This window comes from Meriones unguiculatus, chromosome 12, assembly GCF_030254825.1.
Source record: "Meriones unguiculatus strain TT.TT164.6M chromosome 12, Bangor_MerUng_6.1, whole genome shotgun sequence".
Lineage (NCBI taxonomy): Eukaryota > Metazoa > Chordata > Mammalia > Rodentia > Muridae > Meriones > Meriones unguiculatus.
The window spans coordinates 78405291-78431852 of NC_083360.1; the positions used below are offsets into that span (position 1 = coordinate 78405291).

General features: G+C 39.5%; 2 protein-coding genes and 1 pseudogene across 11 annotated transcripts in view; 1 reads left to right on the plus strand and 2 right to left on the minus strand.

Annotated features, from left to right (window-relative positions):
- Window positions 1–2237, plus strand: part of Alg6 (ALG6 alpha-1,3-glucosyltransferase) — a 44661-nt gene extending 42424 nt beyond the window's left edge. For all 4 annotated transcript variants that reach the window (XM_060365951.1, XM_060365949.1, XM_060365950.1 and 1 more), the window contains exon 15: window positions 1060–2237. In XM_060365951.1, the coding sequence (XP_060221934.1) occupies window positions 1060–1257 (198 nt within the window). In that variant the 3' untranslated portion in view covers window positions 1258–2237. The remainder of the gene's footprint in view (window positions 1–1059) is intronic.
- A 3486-nt stretch (window positions 2238–5723) lies between these two features.
- The window catches only part of Itgb3bp (integrin subunit beta 3 binding protein), a 50736-nt gene continuing 29897 nt past the window's right edge, over window positions 5724–26562 (minus strand). For 6 of the 7 annotated variants that reach the window (XM_060365958.1, XM_060365959.1, XM_060365961.1 and 3 more), the window contains 5 exons: window positions 20250–20328; window positions 19430–19523; window positions 18339–18398; window positions 7896–7943; window positions 5724–5915 (listed from right to left, as the gene is read on the minus strand). In XM_060365958.1, coding sequence (XP_060221941.1) covers window positions 7897–7943; window positions 18339–18398; window positions 19430–19523; window positions 20250–20328 — 280 coding nt within the window. In that variant the 3' untranslated portion in view covers window positions 5724–5915; window position 7896. The remainder of the gene's footprint in view (window positions 5916–7895; window positions 7944–18338; window positions 18399–19429; window positions 19524–20249; window positions 20329–26562) is intronic. The other variant, XM_060365962.1, reaches the window with a different exon arrangement.
- Window positions 23586–23684, minus strand: LOC132646965 (U6 spliceosomal RNA; annotated as a pseudogene).

The window sequence follows — 26562 nt, forward strand, 5'->3', positions numbered from 1 at the left end:
TCAAGGGGAGGCGGTCAAAGAGCCAGCCACTGAGTTAATGTCAGAAACATTACCTGTTCCCCTTACTAGGGAACCCACTTGGATACTGAGCTGCTATGGGCTACATCTGTGCAGGGATTCTAGATTATCTCCATGCCTGGTCCTTGTTTAGAGTATCAGTCTCAGAAAAGACCCCTGTGCCCAGATTTCTTGGTTCTGTTGCTCTCCTTGTGGAGCTCCTGTCCCCTCCAGGTCTTTCTATCTCTCCCTACTCACTTATAAGTGGATATTATATAGGATAAACATACTAAAATCTGTACAACTAAAGAAGCTAAGCAAGGAGGACCCTGGTAAGATGATCAATCCTCATTCAGAAAGGCAAACAGGATGGGCATTGGAAGAGGGAGAAAATAGGGAACAGGACAGGAACCTACCACAGAGGGCCTCTGAAAGACTCTACTCAGCAGGGTATCAAAGCAGATGCTCAGACTCTAACTTTGGGCAGAGTACAGGGAATCTTATGAGAGTGGAGGCTTTTAACAGTCAGATAATTCTAACCAAACCAAAGCTGAGACCCGCTTATAGGTCAGATAGTGTCCCCTTCAGCTCTCATTTTCAAATTTGCTCAGATAACAGCTACAAATCAGTGTCACCCGCTGTCTGCTTCCTAGTGCTGTGATAAAGACCATGACCAAAAGCAACTTAGGGAGGAGTGGGTTTACTTGGCTTACATATCTGGGTTACAGTACATTGAGGGAACCAACTCAAGGCAGGCACTGAGGTGGAGGCCATGGAGAAGTGCTGCTTACTGGCTTCTCGTCATGCCTTGGCATCCTGCCTTCTTACATACCTCAGGATCACCTGTGGGGTGACACCACCCCTAGTGTGCTAGACCCTCCCGCATCAGTCATAAATCAAGAAAATGCACTGCAGACTTGCCCCCAGCCCAGTTGATGGAGGTTCCCTTTTGCCCAGGTGACTGTAGTTTGTGTCAAGTTGACAAGAAAAGCAGCCAGCACACCAGCATGACCTTCTACACTTACCGAGCAATAAATACTGTTGTTTTTTTTCCCCTTACAGTTTATTTCTTCAGTCATCACCATGGTTCTTCTGACAATATTGAGTGTCACACTGGACCCTCCCCAGAAATTACCAGACTTGTTTTCTGTACTTGTGTGTTTTGTGTCCTGTATAAACTTTGTATTCTTCTTGGTATACTTTAACATTGTTATCATGTGGGATTCCAAAAATGGAAGAAATCAGAAGAAAATTAACTAGCTATATTCCCAAACAAATGCAATCTTTTTCATATGTATATGTGAATTTATCCTGTTTAGAATCATGGAATTATAGGAAAAGAAATGGTGAAAAGGCATTGTTATTTACACAAAATGTATATGGGGACCAAAGCATTTGTTTTCTAAGTATTTTTTGGTAAAGCATATCATAATTTCAGTAATCTTCACAGATATTTAAATAGTAAAATAAGAGAAAAAAAATGTTCCAGCTGGTTGTAGCTCACACCTGCAATGCTAGTACCAGGAGGTAAGAGTTCAAGGGCATCCTTGGTTACATAGCAAGTTTGAGGCTAGCTTGGGCTATGTGAGACTCTTATTTCAACAAAAAGGGGAGAAAAAAAATGTCCTTAATGCCAATATTTAATAACAAAAATATACTCTATAAATTATAATTTTTAAAAACTGACAATACAGTGAGTTTACTGGAAGAATGAAGCTCCTGTCTTGTTTGAGCTTTACCATACAAATAATATGCATCTCATTTAGAAGTTGTATCTCAGGGAATTAACTTTTAATTACTGAGAGAGTACATTATGCTGTTTAAATATGCATTACTGCATATGCAAAATTGGTCGCTAATAGATTAAGTGTTATTCTTGTTTCCAAGAATATAGAATCACTTAATTTCATTTTTTAAAAAGAACTTTTATTGAATATAAATCTAAGACGTTTGAAGTCTTTTTAGTTACTCATTGTCATTAGTTCTGGGTTTCTAGTGTCATTCTAAATTAAACGACTTTATCAAGGATTCCATCTTGCTTTCTTTTACCTCGCTTAAGGTTTCCACTGGTGTGTTTATGCAGATCATGTCTTGTTGGCTTTGTCCCATCCATATGGTCTTTTTGCCTGTGCTTACTCTGGTATCAACTGGTAAAATTTGTGTATTATGTTTTAGTTTCTCAGGAAAGCTGTTTTTTCTTTTTTGGTCTCTGGTAAACATTAAAGTCACTTTCCTACTAACCAGCCTGTTTGAGTATATTTTTTTCATAATGTAGTCATCAAAGCATCAAGTGATTAAATGGCATGTTCTAAAGTCTATAAAGAATTGGTTCTGGACATGGCTAGCCATAGGCTGAAGCAAGAAAATAATGTATTTCTCATTCTGACAAAGGAAGTGGACCTAGACAAAGCAAATGTGCGTGAAGACTTTGGGGACAAGGTCAGTGCAGAGAAGCAGCCTTGGCCGCTGCGGAATCAGCAGGCGCATCACTGCCCATCGTCACCATTTGTAATCGCTGGGCCAGCTGACAGCATCTTCGCTGCTTTAATAGGTTTTTTTTCCCATAATAATAATGTATCTGAGTTTAACACAGAAATGCTTATTTCCATTAGTAATGAAGTTCTAACTTTTTAGAAATTCAGTAGAGCAACCTTATTATTCAAAAATAAAAGTATTAAGCAGTATAATGCCAGATTCATTATGTAAATGATGTGCATAAATTCTGTCAACAAAAACACATTTTTCAGATGATTTAATTTAACCATACCAAATTCCCATCAGCTTTAAAGAAGTTACGATCCATCACTCTCACATTCATTAGAAACCAGGTAGAGTGCACTAAAAGCTAGGCTTGTTGGCACACACTGGTAATCTTAGAGCTCGGTAGCTGCAAGCAGGAGGAGAGTGAGTTTGAGGCTAGCCTGGGCTACATGAAATCCTGTTTTAAAAACCAAAGTCAGATAAAGTGTGCTTTATGCTTGCAGCAGATAGCATCCAAAGTACCAGATCCTCCTGTAAGAGATTCAAAGTTTCTCAGTTAACCTCAGGAATGCGCTGTTTTAATAGATACTTATACAAAATTAAATAAAGATAGGAAGCCTCATTTTCTTGCCTGTCAAAAAAAATGAAAAGTTCTGTGTTCTTTTCAGATACATTTTAGAGTGAAGAAGCATTTTTTGGTAAATGCAATTTTCTCCACTGCTAACATACTTGTGTTTACTTTTTAAAGCAATGAAGAGAATAGGGTATGAGTTCATGTACCAGCTGAAGCTTACCAGAATCATTATCCTTTGAGGCCGTAGGGAGGGGAGAAAATCTGTCCAAATCATAAACCACAGCAAGGGAGCAGAACATGAGAGTCAGCTGTTCTATGGGAAGGAACGAGAGGACAGGCTGCAGCTACACAGTGGCTGGAGGAACACAGTGGCTCCAGCTCCCAGCTGGTTCCTTTTCTGCTCATCGGAAGGTCAGGGCCAGGTACGTCCCAGGCCCTCCCTCCACATAAACATTAGTTTTGTGTGTGGATCTTTCTGCTTTGTCCTTCATGTGGCCTCTAAGGGTGATAAAGCGAGAGTCATCTGATCTACAACGAAGAGAACTGGGAAATGGTTCTCTGCAGACCCAGCTGTTCTGAAAGGCAAATGCTCAGTATGTCAAGAGGTCAAACTCACAGTAACCGCTTTAAGCACACACCTATGTAACTCCTAACTTGTGAAACCAATCTACTTCTTAACCCTTTGTTTTAACTAATTCAGGGTACTTTATGTTTTGGCTTGTACTTTAGTTTTCAATGTTAGAACAATCTATGTTAGTATATTTTTGTTAACATATTTGAAGGATTATATCAAAAGTATTGATATTTAGCAGACAGGTAAAAGAAAACAAAATCTCGCTTAAATAGTTCCTGGAAACCTAGAAGGCAATTAGGTTGGACAGTTGATTGAACTAGTACTTAGTACCTACATCATTTAAAGTAATAGCTTAAAAAAAAACTAATATCAATCTGCTAGGTGTAAAATGAGTTCTTTTCAACTTTCATTTTTGTTTCACATTTCCATACAAGACTTTTATTTTCAAAATATACTGAATCAGGTAACATCTTAAACTAATTAAGGTGAGTGCCAAGCAACCAGCATTTCTTCCCTTGCAGCACAGGTCCAGTGTATAAGTTTTAGAATCCATGTTACACAGATGAGTTCCCTTCCCCTCTTTCTGACAGCACAGATGGTAACAAACATCACAGGGGCACACAGCTCAGCTAAAGCTTCAAGTCATCTGCCAGAGAGCACACACTGACTGCCCCTGCAGTAAAAGGCTTTTCTTTACATTCATCGCACTCTGAAGTTAGTTCAGAACCAACCTAATATTGAAATGTCTGTACTGGAAATTCATTTCAGTGTTTTCTAAATTATGCAATCTTAAGACATTCACAGTAATTTTCTCTATAAGCACGGACAATGGTTCCTAGAGTGGAGCAATAATATCTAAGACAACAGTTCCTCAACACTTCTAAATTTTCAATAAACATAAAATATCCTGTGAACTGAGAAGTGGCTGGAACTGTACGTGGGAAAGCTGGTTCCTGCCTCACCTGGTTTATGGTGAGTTCCAACAAAGTATGTTACTCTACAAAGACAAATTGTAATTCTACCCACAAACGGTAAAAGTCCGCAGAAACGCACTATCCCCAGTGCACAGCAAGACTTACATTAAAGGGTCAAGAAGAAATGTATTATTTACATTGAGATTATCTACTGGTGTGTGTAGAAGGTTTAAATTAGCTGCAAGAAATTTTATCTAGACTTGCACCTGCCTAGTGCTACAAGTTGGTATTTAGTGGGCAGATTAATTACACACGTTTCTTCTGTGCCTTTAAATATGGCCAGGCAGATGCAGACCGTTCCCAATGAGTACACTTCTCCTAGTGCCTTTGGGATATAGAATATGGTTATTACATCATCACAAATTAGTTTTCCAAATTAACATACTTCTCATACATCACTTAAGAAATGATTTAAATACCATGTGCCATGTAATTTGGTACCTGCTTTAGACACTGATGAGAGCCCATTTGCTTATTTTTGAGTCTTCTGAACAGGATTCACCCTCACAAATTAGTTTGGCTATTCCAACAGCATTCTTTACTTTGCATGAGGAAATATGAGAAACTCCAATATGACCCACTAAAACACAATTTAGATGCCTTTGTCTACATGCCTTAAGGGACTTCCAGCAGGTGCTTCCTTCAACAGCTGCTGAGAAGGGGGGTGTGGTGACTGTGACAGATTCCCGTTCAGTGTGTCCCACTGGGGACTCCTAGTGGTGAAAGGGGATCTTACTTAGACTTGGGAGCATTGTGCCAGGGAAGATACTGGCAACTGCTGAAACTTTCTTGCAGGCATGTGGCTCTTTCCCTCCTTGTTTTCACTGACAGAAGTGGTGGGCAGTGGTAGGCTTGGGGAATGGCTCAGTGCATTTGGATTGCTAGAACCCATGTAGAGCCAGAGGCAGGAAAATGCACATGTACTCCCAGCGCTCACTGGACGGTCACAGACCAGCTAAATGGGTATATATATTTGTGAACAAGAGACCCTGACTTAAAGTGGATAATGGGCTGACATCTGAGATTGTCCTCTGACCTCCATATATATGCCATGGTAAATACACACTGGCATCCACAAACATACACATACACACAAGCATCCACACAGATTTTTGCACAAAAATGAAGTGCACAGTAGACTCCTTTATTTTTTCAATTGGGAAAATCCACATATAGTATACTTCCTGTCTTAGAAGGTGGGTTCCAAACTCGACAGTCTACTTTCGCTGGCTCTTTATTTCAGTCTGGTCTGAATTCTTATGGGTTGACTAACACCCACAAAGATCGACACAGTTGTCAGACTTGGGAGGGAACACTATAAAAGAGAGAAAAGTTCTTATTAAAATGTTACCACAGAGGAGATTCTGGTTAGGTTAATTATTTAGTTTACTCCTATGAAGTAGTATCACAATCCCCATTTCCAATCCACTATGAGAGGAACCTAGCCATGTATAGGGCCATAGGTAGTAGAGCTGGTATGGAAATCTTTGATTTTAAAAATATTAGTTTATAACATCAGTCAGCTCTGGTCGTTGGGAGAACTACTGAAAAAGATTTTGAGGTCAACTCCAGAATCAAGCAGAAAACTTCCAGTACAACAGGTAGTGGAAGTACTCCTTCATAGCAACCATATATCCTAAGGTAGACACCCGACACTTGCTGTCTTTATAAGCTTTGCTGCTGCGCCATCTCTGATTGTATGAGCCTGGTGACTGTCAGTATTGACCTGAGCCCTTCCTTGGTCTTGCTTTCTGATATTTTGAACTTATGTAATTCTTTCTACACACATATACAACCCATAACAATTACCATGTTTCTGGAGCCAGGTATGGTTGGTACATGCCTGTCATTCCAGCACTTAGGAAGGAGAGGAAGGATTGAGGTCAGGTGTGGAATCCAGTTGAGATGGAGTGGGGTGGGGTGGGGGAGGAGAGGAGAGGAGAAGGAGAAAGGGGGCAGGGCATAGTGAGAACCAAGTTTCCTCAGTTCAAGTGTCCGGTCAAGTGCGGGGCACGTGTCACTAGGAGTAAATGGCCCCTGGCCAGAGAGAGCGTAGACTGGAGTTAGTGGGGTTGTCCCTCCCCACCTTAAGACATGCTTGCCTGCTGTAAAGCCCAGGCGCATACCTCAGCCACTCAAGTGCCGGGATTATAGCTGCGCACCACAGCGGGCTGGAGCTAGTGTGAAGTCCTCGGTCTCTAACTAATTACCTTGTCACGCTTTCCTGAGTAGATGTATGTCTGTTGTGAATTTTCTAACACTGCTTTTTCTTCACTGGTACTCACAGCAGAAAGCAATGTTTATAGCCATTACAACTTTTCCTTGCTCTATACCTCATGAAAGGCAGAATCCAGAACATTTACTGGCCTGCATTGTACTGATATTATAGGTCATTAATTTTACACACTATTCTTTCCCATGTGTAGTTTCACTATCACTGCCTAGTTCAAGTTCATGGGCCTTTGCGCTTTCTAGCGTCATGTGGTCAGGAGACTACCCCCCCCCGTCCTTGCCAGCCCAGCATGCAAGAAAGGCAGGTCTGTGGGATCCACAGACTTAGAAATCAAGCGTTTTCCTCAGCGTGGGCCAGTTCGTGGAATTCAAAGTTAGATTCCATATGGATTCCACTTCTGCTTTAAGGCCTGGTTCTTGTAAATCACTAACTTTCTGGTGCCAGAGGCTTGTTCTGTGGGACATTATCTGTTTCTCCAAGCTCATACTTTGGTCCTCGTTAGAGTCACATTATTTGTGCAATGGACCAGGACCCTAGAATGCAGAGCCTGAACTTGTATTATTTAATATAGCTCAAAATTCTTTTTGTCCCCACATCTAAAATGCTGCTAGATTGTATCACTTCTGAATGTGTTTTGAGTTTTTAAGCTGGGTTGAGTGCTATAAACCCTAGAAAGAAGAGCAACTGACAGAGAAGTGCTGAAGTAACTATACTTGAGACAGTGTAGCAGTTGGGACTGTGCTTTACTCTTGGAACGGAAGCCCTCTTCACGAGGGTGAGAGCCAGTCAGAGGTGTGGATGAGATGGAGAAAATGCTCCAGCAAGCAAGGCACGTACCATTCAATGTACATCACACCACTGATATAGTCTGGTATACAGTGCTGATATAGTCTGGGTGTTATAGTTAGCTACTGGAAAAAGGTTGTCTTTACAAAACATTAGCAATTACTGTAAAGAAAAGCTATAACTAATCAATTAAATCTTACAGTGTAAGTAAAATATTTTACATGAACAACGGTGAAATTGAACAAGGTTAGCTGAGTTAGAAAAGCAAGACATTACCTCAGTTCAAAATGGCTTTCAGGAATGCAAAGCTGTCCAGATGATGTTCTATGAAAAAAGATTTTTTTTTTTTTTCAGAAAAGATTTCAAAATAACTTGCCACACTATATGATACAAAGTAAATGTTGAATCAAGTTGAATTGAAATCAACTAAATTTGGGGGCTGGAGAGATGTCTCAGCGATTAAGAATATTCACTGCTCTTGGAAAAGACCCAGGCTTGGGTCTCAGCAGTCATACGGCAGCTACAACCCCCTGTAACTCCAGTTCTAAGAGCTATGGCACCCTCTTCAGTACCCTCTGTGGGTACTGCATGCATTGGTGCATTTACATGTGGGCAGGAAAACACCTACTCATATAAAATAAAAATAAATATGTCTTTAAAAAATAACTTCAACTTTTAGTTTTCATAATAAATAAGTTTGGGCTTTATAACTTATTTCAGTATCTTATACGTTATTCACTCTGCTGCAGAATACACATTTTAAAATGGTAATAACCAAGAATTTTGTTGTGTTCCTTATACATTATACCATCACAAAGACCATTACATACAATAGTATGTAATCCTATTGCTGTTATACTATGCTTCATTCCAGTTACTTGCTATCTGTGCTGGTCTCCATATTCTTAGGGCAGGACAATATCTGTCTTGCTTTGGCACCCCTACGGCCAGGAGACTAATTCTTAACAAGCATTCTGTAAACATTAAATTAGTGAAGGGCAGAAGAGAGCAACCGTACGTCTGTGAACCTTTCCTCCCAGCCCTCAAGAGGCAGACGCAGGCAGATCTCTGTGAGTTTGAGGCCAGCCTGGTCTACATGGCAAGTTCTGGGTTAGTGAGACCCACTGACCCAACAAAGCCAAAAAATTTAAGTGTTTGAAAATGCTTAAATTCTTGAAATCAGACAGTGCTACTGTTGTGTCGCAAGGCATCTAGCTTTGCTTTATGATAACTTGACATTTATCAGATAGACATTTATCCATCCATCCATCCATCCATCCATCCATCCATCCATCCATCCATCCACTGCACTGCAGAAAGGACAATCGGTCTGGGCTCTCTATAGGTGTTCTACGCAGTTACACCCAGCCCTCTCCTTCCGGATTCTGACTAGGCTCTGGGGCTGCAATACAGAGGAGTCCACGAAAAGGCCAGTAATCTGCCAGCGACATCACAAACACACTGAACAGATGATTTCACAAGTACCGTGAGAGCCTACAACATGAAGCAATCGTACTTCACCTACGAGAATGGCAAGCTTCACAGAGGACGGGCCATTTCAGACTGACTTTCCAGTTAGATAAGTGGGAGATAAGGAGGCAGATGAGGAGAAAAAGCAATTTTCTGGAAGGAAAAATGGAAGGAAAGCAGCAGGAGCCCAGGCATTCTGGTGGGCTGAAACTGAGTGCAAATACAAATGACCTCCCTCCTCTTTGGAGTCTGTGCTGGACAGCAACTCACCTAACATAATTAGCTATGAAATAATGTAAATATACTGTTACATATTCATCTAAAATATGTGTGCCACTTAGGAGTCTGGGGGGGGGGAGTTGAGTTTTTCTGACTGCCTTTCAGGGTTAAAATGGAAAATGTTCACCTGTCAGGTGACAAAAAACCAATTTCTATAAATGTGCCAGGATAATTCTTTTCCTCCTCAAGAACAGTCAGCCTCAGTCTATTCATTACTGTCTTTTTATAGTATTTTTATTTAATAAAACCTATTAAGGCCACCATACAAATCTCTTTACTTATGCTTTTATCTTTTAACTGATCAATTTTTATATTGCTGACATCCCTTCTTCACCATTTGTTCATTTAAAAATTCATAGTATGTGAGCTATGTCTCCAGGGAAGTGTCTATAAAATTTGTTACAGCTGGCAAATGTGTATGAGTCAGTGATAGCACATGACTAAATGCTTCACAGAAAATAAAATTTGTTTCTGTAGTAAGCAGAACTGTTTAAATGTTATTTATTTTTATGTTTCAAAGAAAATATATTGTGAAGTGCTGCATTGATTTAAAAGGCAACAATGTCTGTGTACACGCTGTAGAAGGGAAATTTATGAAACCTTTGCACAACTCCTTTAATTGAATTTTCCAAATCTCTCACCACACACAAATAATCAATATCTTCTGCAGAGAAAACCAGTCAGAATTATTACAGTCTTTCTTTTCAATTTTGTTGTCATCAGCACATAAGAACACCTGGATATTTGTACTGTCTGCTTGCAAGTTATTTACACCTTTTAAACATATAATTGCTGTTAAGTGAGTCCAAATGTATAATTTTAACATTTGCTACATTTTTTTTCCAAATGAAAAATTATCATACTTTAAATAAAGCATAAAAATTTAAATAATGGAGAAAAATTATGTAAAAGGCTTTGAAAAGTAATAAGCCCATTTGGCTTTCCTTAAATCCAAGACAAATCCTAAGCATTCCCTAAACAGTGATGACTGGCGTAAAACAAGGACATTAACATTATCAAAAGTAGAGGTGTAAGCCGTGAACAGCACACATAACAGTCAGTCCATATAAAGGCCTTAGGGCTACAGTGTACATTTATGTTTGTTTGTGAATCAAAATTAACAGCTATCTCCAAATAAATCCAGGAAAGTAGGGGGTGGGGGGATTTTAAAGAAAATCTTTAAGCTCAAATCTGAGTGCTTTTAAAAGTAAAGTATCTGAAAAAAAAAAGATTGCTTAATATTTAATATAAAAGATGCAAAGCCAAAAGGTAGTAGTAAAGTAAAGGAAGTAAAATTATTTAGCCAATAAAATGAGTATTTTTTCAAGCCTGAGTTAAGAGAAGTATAACATTTTTTTTAAACATCTCAGTGGTGACTAGAATGTAAAGGCAATGCCACATCAAACTATTTTATAGTGTCAGTACAGAAGAGGTTTCAGCTTGTCCTGTTGCCTAAAGATTTTGGTAACTTCAAAATCCTATAGCCAAGATGAATTTCACAATGGAAGTTAGCTAAAGAAAACATAGTCTGTGCTTTCTTTTTCTTTTTTGAGACGACCAGAGCTAGACATTTTGAAATAGTTTCTATTACAAATAGCTGAAGCAATCAACTTTTTTGAACACTGTAAAGTTCAGATGGTTATACTGCATTTGAAATATGCATTCTGCAACCTACACAATTATTCTCAAAACATAAAATATGTTTTGGACTGAAACTAAGTGTCTTGATTTCTTATCTTGGCAACCGCTCTACAATTTGCTTACATTCTTTTCAAAAACATTTTGTTTACTGGAAGTCCTAGTCACCGACAAACAATGGTGGCCTTTTTTAATATCGCTAGAAAAAAATGAAAATGCCAAGTGCTACAGAATGCCATCTATTGACTAAGGAATATCTGTATGGGTTTGCTTTTAGTAGAAGTTTGTTGTGTAAAGCAAATACATTTCATGCCTCACCATGTGATTATAATGTGACATTCCACCAGTCTCGGCCCACTGAATAGTCAGATGTCTAAAATCTTAAGCATGACAAATTTAAAATAATTATGAAAATTCACATCGAAATCTAACAGGAAAGGAACCCTTCATTTCATTATTTTCCTAATAGTCATAAAGCCAATATTATTAAGGAAAGTGAAGTTACTCTTATATCCTGAGTAACCAAAAGAAGCCTTCCTTTGTTCGAGAACCTCGAGTTCAGCAGAGCAGGGCCTGCTGTTCCCACAGGACAGCACGGCATTCTGACTCAGAGGCCTAGCTCTTCTGAAAAGCCCAGTGACCTCTGCAAGCTCTCTGTGATGCTTTACTTTTCTGTTGGATACAGGAAGCCTCCTTCGCAGTATGTGTTGGATACAGGAAGCCTCCTTCACCCAGTCCCGGAGTGACCCTCCTCTTCTGCAGTAGGGACTGCACATGGTGCTGAGCAAAGGGCACAGGCACTAAGGCTTAGATGGTGGAGACAGCAGCAACATTGCGGTGCTCCTGCAATTGCCTATTTTAGTTATTCTAGGAAAACATTAGAAGAATCTGAAGGCTAAGGAAAGCCACCATCACCGTCTTAAGTGGCCACTTCACGGACATGCTGTTGATAGTGAAACAAGTAACTGGCCTGGTTCCTCTGTTATGATTACAGAAATAAAACAAATTCAGTATTCAGCATAAGGACTGATTTAAAAAACCTATTTTTATGTTACGAAGATTGACAAGATGCTTTAAAATTTAAACAAATCTGGATAATAAGAGAAAAAAGATTTCTGCTGACACCTTCACGTGTGCCATGGCATACGCCCCAATAAATTAGTTAAATGTAGTCATTTGGTTAACTAATTACCGTAGAATTTTTCCTTCATTTCTCGAAATTTGGTGAATGGCAGTTTTAATTATGAAGTTATAGGAAAGTATTGATTTAAACAATCCGTCATTGGCACAGAAGCTGGAGAAGCTTCTTCTAATTTGGGAATAATAAACACATAAATGTCACAGTATAATCTACATCTTGTAAGGTTAGGAAAGTGGAACAGTGACCGCACTGCAGTCAAGCCATGAAAGCTAAAGGAGAGAAGAGACCCCAATCTCCTGAACAGCTCCCCTGTGTGAGAGTCTAGGGCATAGTACAAGTAGAAGGTGCAGGAGCCTTCTCTCTGCTCTCTTGACAAGAGCTTTGGAGGCATCTTGCCATGGCTGTTAGCCGTGTGTAATGCAGCAGCCCTGTATCTGACTGGAATCTGGTATTTCCACTAAAGGTTACGGTCCAAGTTAAGCCCAGGCAAACATATGAGACTGGTTGACCCAGTGTCAGTTTTATTAATGTATAATCTGAAAACTGGGGTTGACTAGCCGACTTCACTTGTCTTTGGAAGAAATGTGAAACTGTGGAAAGGCTGGACTGAGTCATCCTGACCTTTAGCTGGAGTCCCTGTTCTGTAACTCAAGTGGCAGTCAAGTTACTCAGTGAATTTTGTGTATTTGTTTATTGTCCATAATGACAATGAAAATAACTATCTTGTGATAGTGCCTAGGACTGGGAACAGAATTTACAGAAATCATCAGTACTCCATAAATGGTAGTTGCTTGTACTTAAGGATGTGAGACTAAAATATGACTAGTCAATGCCCAACTCCACTTGCAGAGACTGCTGAGTGGTGTTCATGTCAGAATATTAAGATTCTCATTCTTCTGCACACAACAGAGTCATAAAGAATCAGAAGGTCTCTGCTGGGATCTGCCCAGATTAGCACTCAGTAGGAGCAACCTGTGTATGGCAATTTTAAAAAGACCCCTGCTGAGTTAGTGGCTTGGTGGTTCCAGGCTCTCCATCAATCACATACAGAAAACTCACAGCAAATATCTTGGGACTTTATGCTGAACCCTAGTCAGCAATATACTTTAAAACCACCGGGAACTGATTCAAATCCACTCACGTGTATAGCAAGGTAAGAGAACAGACACAGGTCCCCAACGAACTTGGTACTCCCTAGTGAGTCCTGCCAGGCTTCTGTATCCCAAGCCTTTTGAAGCTCATCCTTGGGGTCCCCCTTCCACCCTGTGAGATGGTAGAGATTAAGAACCCGGAGAAGACTGGAAGAGAACTTTGATTCTGGATTGGTTTGCTCTCACTTCTTGCAGTGTGACTTAGACAAGAGTAGGTTCTAGAGAGGCAATATTGCCCCTGACCCCAGTTTCTCAGGCGAGGAGGTTGACTCTTCTACAGACATAGTATCTCCAAGAATAGGACTCTGAGATTGTGCTTACACTCCAGATCCAAGATTGAGGTGGTGATGGGTTGAGAAAGGCAATGAAGGCTAGCCAGAAAGGGGACGGGGGCTGTAGGTGCAGGAAGATTGAGGTGGTGATGGGCTGAGAAAGGCAATGAAGGCTAGCCATAAGGGGACAGGGGGCTGTAGGTGCAGGAAGATTGAGGTGGTGATGGGCTGAGAAAGGCAATGAAGGCTAGCCAGAAAGGGGACAGGGGGCTGAAGGTGCAGGAAGGACCCGCTGTTCCCCCATGCTCACCCAGGCTGGGCTGGGCACACATGGGCTGGTGCCCAGGCTTTGGTAGGCTAAGGCCTTGAGGGCTTCTTTTTCCTTCTCTTAGAGGAAAGAAAAATCTGCTGCCTTTTATCCACCTCTAGACTTTTCTTTTCCATCTTTTTAAATAGACTTTCCTGAAGAACTTACTAGCTTGGTTTGCACATGCAGTTTCCTTATTGTAGCCTCTTATAGGTGAGCCCTGGTTTTGACTGCCTTTTGGATTTCTTTACTCTCTCTTTTCACCCTAAAATCGCTTAATCTTCTATGACCCCCCCCTTGACCTCACTGGCCCTTCTCTTACTTTTCCTTCTTCTCCCCTTTCCTCCATTAGCCAATACTAATCACTAGTCTCACTCTGCTTTTCCCTCCCACACATATAAAAATTAACATCTTAGTGCTCACAGAACTATCGGTGTTCCTTTACTCCCTAAAATGGCTAGCATGTGATTATTTTTAATTTGACCATTACTGTATTTTCACAGTGGGCTGGCCTAACTTTGATAGTTACTGTTTTTGAAAACAGTTTTACCTTCAGGGCAGTATTAGGGATTAAGCCTGGTGCTATGAATACGTAGGCTGAGGGTCTAACTACGAGGCTAGATTTGGAGTCTAGCAGAAAACAAAGCCATAGCCTTACTACAACCCAGTCACTCCTACACTGCAAACACTTCAAATGAAAGAACAGAAAGAAAAGAAGATCAACCAAAGATTTAACCCTAGATGTGCAAGTCTCAGTGCAAAAATACAAGAAACATTAAAATCCAAGGCATAATGATTCCTCTAAAAGTAATTTATCCCACAGTAACGTCCTCTAATGGGAGTAAATTATATGAAATCCTGAAACACTAATTCAAAAGAGAGTTATAAGTTCTCCAAAGATACCAAAGAAGACATAAATTCCTGAGTAAATTATAAGAGAATACAAGTACCTAAAATAAATACGGGAGTCTGATGCTAGTAGATGGCTTAATCAATCGAATTCCCAGCGCCCACATCAAAGCCAGGTATTGCGGTGTGTCTGTATCTCCAGGACCTAATGGCAACTAGACTGGAAATCAAAGAATTCCAGGCTCAGTAAGAGCCTTATCTCAAAAAATAGGACAGATGAGCTGGAGAGGTGGAACAGCAGTTAAGAGTACTTGTTGCTCTTGCAGAGGACCTGGGTTCAATTTCTAGCACCCATGCAGAGGCTCACAGTTACCTGTAATTCCAGTTCCAGGGAATCCAATTCCATTTTCTGGCTTCCATGGTCACTGTAGGCATGTGGTACATACACAGACACATAGGCCAAATACCCATACACATAAAATAAATATAAAAAAATAAAAAACAAGATGGAGAGTGACAGAGAAGATCCCTGAGGCTGATCTCTGACCTTCAAATGAACACACACAGGCATGTGTACTGTATATATACACGACATGCACATACAAAAATAAAGAGAAACAAGTCAGTACAGGATATAAAAGTAGAATGAAAAACAAAACAAAAAGCAAGGGAAGTGTAAGAAATTCAAAGTTCACTACATCAAAGAGGAAGCTCCACAGAAAGACTCACCTAGAAGTTGAATAGAACAAGGGGAAAACAGAACACGAGGGCTGAAGACAAGACAGATGAGTTGGAATATATAGACAATGACAAAGATGAATTAATGAGAAAGGATAAACAGAATGTAAAGGATTCTATGAAAAGACCAAATCTACAAATCATGAACATGGAGGAAGGAGAACTTCATGTTAAAGGCTTAGCACTAACTCAGAATACTATCCACAGCGAAACTATTTGCTCTAACTGAAGAAGAAATACCTTCCTTGATAGAAACAGGCCAAAGGATTTCATGACACACAGCTAGGCACCCTAGAGCCCATGGAGCTCCAGGGCGTGACACAGGGCTTTCCTAACCGTAACCTATCTGAGTCAGGCCAGGCACAGGGGACAGTGCTTGAAGTAGATACTTGAAGGAATCCTTTGGAATAAGATCCATGATGCTACAGGAAAGAAAAAACTACATTAGAACAATAGTTTAGAATGAAAACCTAAAAACACTAAAAGAAAATAAAAAATCAACAAAATGACAGATCTACAGTAGTTTGGATCTCCAGTACCCATGTAGATGCCAGGAGTGTATGGTGGCTCACCTCTAATACTTCTAGTAATAATTCTGAATATAAATGGCTTCAGTGCTAATCAAAAGACAGAGACTAGCAGACTGAATTACAAAACAGGATCCATCCGTTTGCTGTCTCTAAAAACACACTTCACTCTCAAAGATTAATATTTAGGCTCAGTGGGTAAAGCACTCGCTGTGCAAGTGAAGACCAGAGTTTGGATCCCCATGTAAATGTCGGCAGGGTGTGGCGGCTCACCTGTAATGCCTGTGCACAGAAGACAGACAGCAGGTTGGCTAGCTGGGTTAGCCAAGCAGGCAAGCTGTGTTTTCAAGTGACACACCCTGTCCCATAGGTTGGACAGAAAGCAATTAAGGAAGACATGCAACATCAAACCGTGGCCTTCATACACACTCACATATGTGCATGTGTCTACGTGAACATGAAAACACACCACACATGGACTAAACAAAACAAGACAAAACAAAAGGGCCAGACACTACCTTAGGGTGGAAGAATGGAAAAACACATTCCAAGAAAATGGAACTAGGAAATAAGCAGGTGCTGTTCTAATATCTGACTAACTAGACTTCAGACCAAAATTAGAAGAGGTAAGATGATCACTTTATACTGATCAACAATTCACCACGAGGACATTGCTGTTTTAAACACATGTGCATTGCACACGGGTGGACGTAATTTCACAAATCAAATACTTTTACATGTAGAGACTCAGACGAATCCCAACATACTAATAGTCTATGTCTTAGTCAGTGTTCGGTTACTGTGAGGAGACACCATGTCCATTGCAACTCGTATAAAAGAAAGCATTTAACTGGACTGGCTTACAGTTTCAGAGGTTTAGTTTATTGCCATCACGGTATATGTAGGTAGACATAGTGCTGGAGAGGTAGCTGAAAGTTCTACATCAGGATCGGCAGGCAGCAGAGAGAGAGAGAGTCACTGGCCCTGGCTTGGGATTCTGAACCCTCAAATCCTCCTTTCCCCAGTGACACGCTTGCTCCAACAAGGCCACGCCTCCTAGTCCCTGTCAAGCAGTGCCACTTCCTGATGACTAAGCCTGCAAATACATGCATCTATCAGGCTCTTCCTATTGAAACCACAGCGGGGATAACACCAATAGCCCACTTTCGTCAACACACACGTCTTCCAGACAAAAATAAACAAGAAAAGCATCTGAGTTAACCAATGTCATAGATGGACCTAACAGACACTTATAGAAGAGTCTAACCAGGCACCGAGTAATTCACATTCTTCACAGCATAACATAGACCCTTCTCTAGAGCAGACTGTCTAGTACAAAACAAAGCAAGTCATAACAACAACAAAAGAGCTGAAAGAAGTTCTCATATTTTATCTGACTGCAATGGGATAAAACTAAATATTGACAACATGAAAACTATAGAACCTACACAAACTTATACAGATTGAATAACACATTACTGAATGATGAATGACCCCTTGAAGGAATCAAGAAGGAAATTTAAAAATTCCTAGAATCGGATGAAAATAAAAATAGAGCATACCAAAAACAAACAAACAAACAAAAACCTATGAAAATAGTTCTATTAAAAAAGTTTTATAACTGCTTTAAAAAAATCAAAGAGATTTCAAATAAATAAACTAATGATATAGATGAAAAAGGAGAAAAAGCCAAACCCAAAAGCAGGGACAAAGATATAAATAAGAACATGGCAGATATTAATGAAATAAAAATGAAAAACAAAAAGACAAACAGCAACAATGTAAATGCTCAATAAAACAAAGAGTTGGTTCTTTGAAAAGATAAACAAAAACTTGACAAACCCTTAGTGAAACTAACTAAAACAAATAAACAAAAGACAGCACTCAAGTTAATGAAATGAGAGATGAAAAGGGAGCTGATATGAATACTGATGGAATTTAGAAAGTCAGTAGGACATACCTTGAATACTTATATTTCACTAAGTTGTAAAAATTTAAAGATGAATAAATCTCTAGACACATACACACACGCTGAGGTCTTACTTTATGAAATTATATGAAAACATTTCTCTTTTAAAAAGGCTTTATTTTATCTCACGTGTATGAGTGTTTTGTCTATATGTAAGTTTGAACAGCACATGTATGCTTGGTGCCTGTAGAGGTACGAAGGCCACACATCTAGATCCACAGGAGCTGGAGTTGTAGATGGTTGTAAGCCACTATGTGGTTGCTAGGATCTGACACCAGGTCCTCTGCAGGAGTGACAAGTGCTTTCAGCTGATGAGACATCTCCCCAGCCCCGTGAAAACATCTTTTTATGTAATACAATAAAATACTACAACCCTACCTTTGGGAGGAATTCTTGAATTCTTCTTTTTGAGTAGTTTTTGTTTTGTTACTTTTGTCACTGAAAGAGGAAAAAACCAACAAACAAAAGCCACCATCACATTAAGAAGTACCATAAGGGGCTAGAGATGGCTCAGAGCTGAATATAGCTTGCTGAGCAGCTGAGAGAATTAGACTTTGGGTCTTTGGACCCAGTTAACAAGCTGGGATTCTGGTGCATGCCTTGCTGCCCGCCAGCTTAGATGAGAACATCTGAGTCCCAGGCCCAGGGAGAAACTGAGTCACAGGTACAGGTAGTGATGGGGCACCTCAGGCCTGCACACTACCTGTATGCACACTTGAACTTACGCTCTCAGACACAAACACAATCTTTTTTTTTTTTTTCTTTTTAAATAAGAACGTACAAAAAAAATACTTGGATGTGGTTGGCATATACCTGTAATGCCAGCACTCTGGAGGTTGGAAAAAAAAAATCTCTGTGACTTCAAGAACAGCCTGGGGTAGACACTGAATTCCAGGACAGCCTGGGCTATGAACAAACAAGCCTGGAATATGAATAAATAATTTCTCCTTATTTGGAAGAAGTAATTCTGTAGGAAAAAAATACTTCAAAGCAATACATACTATAGGTACCAAGCACAATGTGATGCCCTCTTAGTATCTTACTTTTAAAATGAGCTCAATACAAAGGAAGCCTGCCCGCAGTCTCACTGTGCAATCTTTTCCTTCAAGAAAAAGCCATAAAACAACACATCCCGATAAAGCACCTTCTTTCTAAAAATGGCAACAGCATCTCTATCTGGACAGCACTGGGATATGTGTGATCCATCAGGCTGAAACTTGAGAAACATCATGAAGTTTATCTCTAAAATTACTATTATTAAAAACACAGGGTCTGTGGAGATGGCTCAGGGGTTAAGAGCACTGGCGGCTCTTCCAGAGACTCTGAGTTTACTTTTCAGCACTCATATGGTGGCTCACAATCATGTATAATGGAATCTGATGCCCTCTTGGGTATGTAGACAAAAATAACCATCTATATAAAATACATAAGTAAAAAATATCTTTTAAAATTACATTAATTTTTCTTACTTAGTTCTTTGGTTTTCTTTGCTTCTCCTTTTAAGACACATGGTACTAGGGAAATGCCAATGAGATCTTCAAGCTGTCTGTTGCCCTCCAAAGCCTAAAGACAACCATTTTCAATGAGTTAAGCTCTGTATACCTAAGAGATTATTTACAAAAGAAATACAATACATTGTCTTAATTTTAAAAATTCTTAAATTAAGAGTTATGAGTTTTTCTAGTAAGTCAAGTATTACAAGCCCTATAATGACTTAATAATACTAGTTTTGCCTTGTTTGGGGGTGGTGGTGATCGTAGAGGTTTGAGACAGGACTTCTCTATGTAGTCCTGGCCATCCTAGAACTTGATATGTAGACCAGGCTGGCCTTAGACTCTAGAGATCTGCCCCCCTCTCCCTCCCGAGTGCTGGGTTAAGGGAGTGAGTGTATCACCATGTTCAGTTTAGAGCAGGTCTTTTGTTTAAAAACCTTATTATTAAAAAGTTAAACATGGGGGTTGGGGATTTAGCTCAGTGGTAGAGCTCTTGCCTAGCAAGCGCAAGGCCCTGGGTTTGGTCCTCAGCTCTGGAAAAAAAAAAAAAAGTTAAACATGCTGGGCATGGTGGTGCATATCTTTAATTCTAGCACTTGAGAGGCAGAGGCAGGCAGATCTCTGTGCTCAAAGCAAGCCTGGTCTACATAGTGAGTCCGACTAAGGAGGTTCTCATGAGAAATAAATACATACTCTGAAAACTGTTGACTGGATTCTTAAACATAGGGCTTCTTTCTTTTTCTTTCCTAAACAGATAGCAAATATATGAAAATTATATGCAAGAAAAAGTGCAAACCTGTATACTACTTAAATTTTTCATTATCTCCACAGTTTTTTCTGATGATCTCTCAATTGTAGAGAGCAGCGTCGTAAATCTAGGAATGAACAAACAAATAGAGTTATTAAGTGCGTGAATGTGTCAGCTCACGGAGCTCTAATTCTACTCCATGAGACAGACTGGTCTCTAGCCCTTTCTTTACATGTCCAAGCAGCAGAATATGGAAATGTTCTTCCTTCATTTTGCCGTTCCTTTATAAACACAACATACATTATTACTCATCTCCAAAGAGTCCATCTCTCCCTCTTTCATTTCTACCCAACAGTGAGAGGAAAGATAGAGCTGTCTCTTCCCTTTCCATACATGCCTTCTTGAGTTAATAGTCCACTGTAAAGGGTAAAAATAACGACTTGCACAATTCAAGATAAAGAAGATACAAAAGCAATCTCTTAAATTTGAAATAAGAAAAAAAAACTGCTTACAGTTCTACCTTGTGATTTTATTGCTAATCCATAGGTTGGATTTTTTTTCTTTAGGATTCAAACTTTATTTTTTGTAAGTGTAAAACAGTGGCTCTCAACCTGTGGGCTGCGACTCCATTGGTGTGAGCCACCTTTTCACAAGGGCTGCATTCCTAATAGCAGCGAAATTACAGTTAGGAAGTAGCAATGAAAAAAACTTTACGGTTGGGGTCACCACAACATGAGGAACTGTGCTAAAGGGTCCCACACTGGGAAGGTTGAGAACCACTGGTTTATATCATGCTTTCTTTACAGAACACAACAGACTTTTTTGGGAGTAGAGTTCTTGCTTTTGAGAAAGGGTGTCAAAGTGTAACTCTGGTTGGTTTGGAAATGGCTATGTAGACCGGGCTAGCCTCAAATATGTAGCAATTCTCTGAGCCCTGCCTCTCTAGTGATGGAATCATGGGCATGGACTGTGTAACTTTTGTGTGAGTGCATACACCCTAAATGTGTAAAGCTGAACCATACTATCAAATAAACAAGCCAAAGATGATTTAATCAACTCCTCATTGTTGCAATTTCAGGTTATTTTCTAATTTGAAATTTCCTCACGATCTAGTACAACTATCTCAATATCTCAATATAACAAAGTATAGCAGATCACATACATAATTTTCTAGGAGCTGCATTAAAAGGAATAGAAGTTGTTAAATTTTAATAACATTTAGCTCAAAATATTTAAAGTATTAAACATGTAATTAATACAAAAACTCCTGAGATAGCTTTGTACTTTTCAAGTGTGCTGTGTATTTACACTGAAACATCTCATTTCAAACTAGCTACATGACTGTTTCAGACAGCACAAATCTATACGATTGACTTTATAAAAAAATGAGAAAAAGTTTTTAAAAGCTTTTCAAAATCACATCAGTGTTGCCATTAAATTTTCTGTGGTATTAAAGAAAAATTATAGGTTAAAATTTTCATACACTGCACACAGTATGTTTAAACTGGGTAGGATGCATGTAATAATAGCAACATGGACCGTGGACATGATAGCATGCTTCAAAAGATGAAAATTATTAGAGGACAGACATAAATGGATGATATTTCTTTAAAATTTTTACTGCATTAATAGGAATTTCAATAAGAAGTCATTTATTTTGTGGCCATTTTCTTACTCTTGAAACCTCAGTTTGAGACGGTAGCCCAAATCCTGAAGGAATAGGGGACTTTCAGGCAACTTGAGGCCTGTGCATCATGTGGCTAAAGGCTATGAGCGTGGCCCAATACAAAATCAGAAATTTACATCAAATGAGATGTTTTTACATTTTTTAATTTTGTCACAATTACAGAGTCCTCAAGTGTGAACTTTGTAGACACAATGTCATGTCAGAACACCAAGAGGAAAAACGTGTATACGAAGTGTCCTCAGAATGCGAAGTGTAGACAGATAAGCTACTTTAGTCACTGACATCTAGGGCCTTAGTTCTTGTTGCTTCAGGGAGTGGTGTGGGAAGGGTCGAACTGTGACCTCTAAGGTCTCCTAAGGGTCAGGAGTGCATGAGGCTCCCAGGAACTGCAGAGTGTAAACCCCCCAAAGGACCTAGCTCCTTGCCCAAATTAAGGTAGCAATCGAGGTGCTCAGGTTCAAGTGAGCAATGCAACTCTGTCCACCCCAGTATACACACAGTGGAAAGCAACCCAAAGAGACACCCAATACCAAACTCTGGCCTCCAAAGGCACACATGTGAACATGCATGCATGTAAGCATGAAGTACATACAACAACAGACATAAAAAAGTTTCAGTGCTGACAGCTTAGAAAGAACATCCGTGAACAATTTATCAGTGGGCACTCTTGTTTGTAGCTATAAAATACCGCTTCCTCCATAAAATTGTGATGGCCATTCTTGGTTGTCAGTTTGACTTCATCTGGAATTAACTAAAATTCAAATGGCTGGAGGAATCATTTGAAGTGACAAGACACACTTCTAATCCAGATCTTTTGAGGTGGAAAGCTCTAACTTTCATGTGGGCCCCAGCTTCTGCTGGCAGCCTGTAAAGGACACGGAAGAGGGGAGCCTGCTCTCCCTTTGCCTGCCTGCTCTTGTTCTCCCTAGCCAGTCCTTCCTTCACTGGCCTTAGAACTTACTCCTTCAAGATTCTGGTGGATGCTGAAGACCAGCTGAGATGCCCAGCCTTGTGGGCTGAGCAACTACTGGATTCTTGAACCTTCTGTTGGTAGACAGCCATTGATGAACTAGCTGGTCAACAACCTGTAAGCCATTCTAATAAACCTAATATGTATAAATAATAACATGTAGTTATACAAACATATAATTATATATTATTTATATAATATGCACATAGATTTTTTTAAGTCTTAAGAAATGAGAACTGTTTCTATTTGACTTAGCTTTCCATTTGCACTAAACATTTTCATAAAAAAGATATTTTGCTAGACGCTGCTTTACTTTTCAACAGAATACTTTCATCACATTTACTCATCTATGCTGTGTGTGCACATGCTCGGAAGTCTGAGGACAGCTTGTGGCAGTGGGTCAAAGCGCCTTGTCAAATATGATGACAAATGTCTTTACCTGTTGAGTCTACTCACCAGCCCAGAAGGGAAAGACTATGTGATTTTAAACAAATTTCACAATAGAAATTAAAACATAATTAAGAAAGTTAAAATATGAATAAAATGATATACTCATTGGCCGCTGATTATTTTTATACCCCCTCTTTGTTCTGAGAGCTAAGGTTTCTTTTATCATTATACTCTGAATAACCTTCTCTGTCTGTGTAATGTTATTTGTGCATGTTTTCATGGTTAACTATTTGGTATTGGATAAGCGACTGGTGTGTTCTTCAATGGAAAGGATTTTATTGGTGTGAGATGCGCCATGAATCTACATGTCACCCTTGAACAGGGCCATGCTAATCTCTGTACCGTTCCAATTTTAGTATATACAGTGCTAAAGTGAGCCCAGGAAAATATTTTACTGGAGTCCCCCCCACCATTTCCTCACTCTCTTTTCTTGTCTTCCCATTCTTCCTTTCTGAAATAGCTGGGTGTGGTGGCTCATGTCTGTAATCCCAGCACTCAGAAAGGCTGAAACATTTAATGAGTTCTAGGGCAAACTGAACCACACTTAAGATCTTGTCTCAAAACAAAACACTATGAAAAGAAATATCAGGCCCGGTAGCACAATTCCATAATTCCAGCACATACGAGAAGGGAGAGGCAGGGGGGTTGGAGAGTTCAAGACTAGGCTAGTGTCATAGCAAGACAGTCTCCAATTCTTCTTCTTCTTATTGTATGGACTACAGACAGCTAAATTACTGCAAGCAAAGTGTGTTTCATGCATAGGAATCTACAGCAAGTGATGAACACAATGACTACTAATAACTCGGCTTGGAATCTTCCTGAGAAGTCTGACTCTTTCTGCTTCTAACCCTGTATATTCCGAGGAATAACTAACTGGGCACAGAGAACAAATCAACCATCCAGAGAATGGAGTTATGTTAGAGTACAGGAGCTCTTCAAATAAAGAAGTGATCATGAAATTGTTAAAAAGATCCTTTCATGAAATGAAGTTTCAAGTCAGTGAGGTGGTTCAGCAGGTAAAGGCACTTGCTGCCAAGCTTGTGACCTGAATTTGATCCTTGAAATCTACATGTCAGAAAGAGAGATGGGACACTTGCAAGCTGACATCTGACCTCTGTACCGATGGCCACACACATACATAATACACACACACACACACATAAGTTTAATACAAATAGTAAGATAAAAAAGCTCTCGAATAATCCAGCCTACATTATAATCCCCCACCTTTTCAGTTAGTACTTTTAACTATTTCAATGTCATAAAAAGCGTCCTACATATTTTCTCTAAAATAGTTACTCTTTTACCTTCTACACTCAGGCCTTCAATCCACTCAGGATTGATTTTTGTCTGTAGTGGGAGGTAAGAATTCAGATTCGGTTTCCCCATATTATCAGCACTATCTTTGTACAGAATTATCAGTCACTTAGACAGAATACCTCCACTGTGAAGAAAACAGCTAACCCAGCTCAACAAAAACGTTCTTTAAAACACCTTACTCCTTTAACTCCAATGCTTAGATTACTGAATACCCTTTAAACAAGTTCTATCTGAAAAGATTAATGCCGAGGATAGTGTAGAAAATCACTGATGAAATAAAATGGCATTCTGGGCTTCTGAGATGGCTCAGTGGGCAAAGGTGTCTGCTACCAAGCCTGACGACTTGAGTTCAATGCTCAGGGCCCACACGGGAGGAGAGAATGGACTCCATCAAGTTGTATTCTGACATCCCCACAATACTGCGGCATGTTTCCCTTCCCCGTCCAAATAAAAGACACGTGGTAAGATGGTTTTAAATGGCATTTTTAATCGTATATCATTTTCTCTGGAAATTGATTAGTAATTGCACGGCTTACCATCTCATCGTGAACTTCCACTGTGTACTAGAGAGATGGCTCAGTAGTTTAGAGCGCCTGTTCTTGCAGAGGAGCTGGGTTAGGCTCCCAGTACCATGTGACGGCTCACAACCATCCATAAATCCAGTTCCAGGGCACCTGACGTCTTCCTCTGACCGCCTCAGGACTAGGAACACATGTGGTGCACATGCATACATGCAGGCAAAACACTCGTACACATAAAATAAATCTTTAAAAAATGTAGAATGTGTGTCGTATAGGCTTGACAGTGAATATATAATGATTCCAAAATACCAACGACTGATGAACATTCTGGAAACAATGTTCTAAAACCTTCTTTTTTCCATGTTTTTCTTGACTACATGATATTTTGCACAAATGAAAAAGCAATGGGGAATACTGCCACAGTATTTTATAATCATTTATAACTAATCCATAAATGTGTTCCATTTAAATTGAGATTAAAAAAAATCAAGTTTTTAAAGTTTTTATAGTGGTTTTTCAAAATAGGAAGAAAACATTTTAAAAAATTAGAAATGGATCTTGGGCAAGAATTTTAAAAAACTTAAAGTGGAAAAATTATTTTATATGCATTATTTTTATGTATTTCAAAGTATCTCTACTTAAATGCAATAATTTTAATATTAACTTGTATAGTTTTTAGAAACAAATGTTGACAGAAAGTAAATAAACATAAACAAATTTAATAAACGTAAACAATTTCCTAAGTGACCCATAATGGAGGTTTTGTGGCTTCCTTGCTCTGTGATAGCAAGCTGCCAGGGTATCCCATTAAAAGTGTAGAGAGTTCAGAAGAAGGAAGAAATGGGTGTAAGCTATGAGAAGGGAAGGCAGTTTAAGCAGAGCTGGCATGGGGTAGTCATCTGTGGTTTGGGCTTGTTTGTGTGGTTTCACCTTTGTCCAAACCTCTCCTCCTCCGCTGTGCACCTTTACTTCTAACTCTGCTTCATTTCACAGCTGTATGAGAGAGCTATCTGGGGTAGCTGTCATCTACTTTCAAATACACAATTACCAGAGATTCAGAATTGTTATGTGCGACTTGCTTTTACTGCTACTCTCCATCACAGTTTCAGATTTTTGCTATTTTTATATGCTGTCTGTTTCAATGGTTAAAAAAGAATACTTAACAACTAGTCAAGACTGGTTTCATTAAGGAATTAGGATTTTTAATTTAAAAAAAAAAAAGAAAAGTATGGGGCTGGAGAGATGGCTCAGTGGGTAAGAGCACTTGCTGCTTTTGCAGAGGACTCAGGTTAAGTTTCCAGCACCCCCAGGGCTGCTCACATGCCCTCAGTCAGGTCCAGGGCATCTGGAGGCCCCTTCTACACCTGAAGACAAAACACTAATACACATAAAATAGAAATAAACAAATCTTTA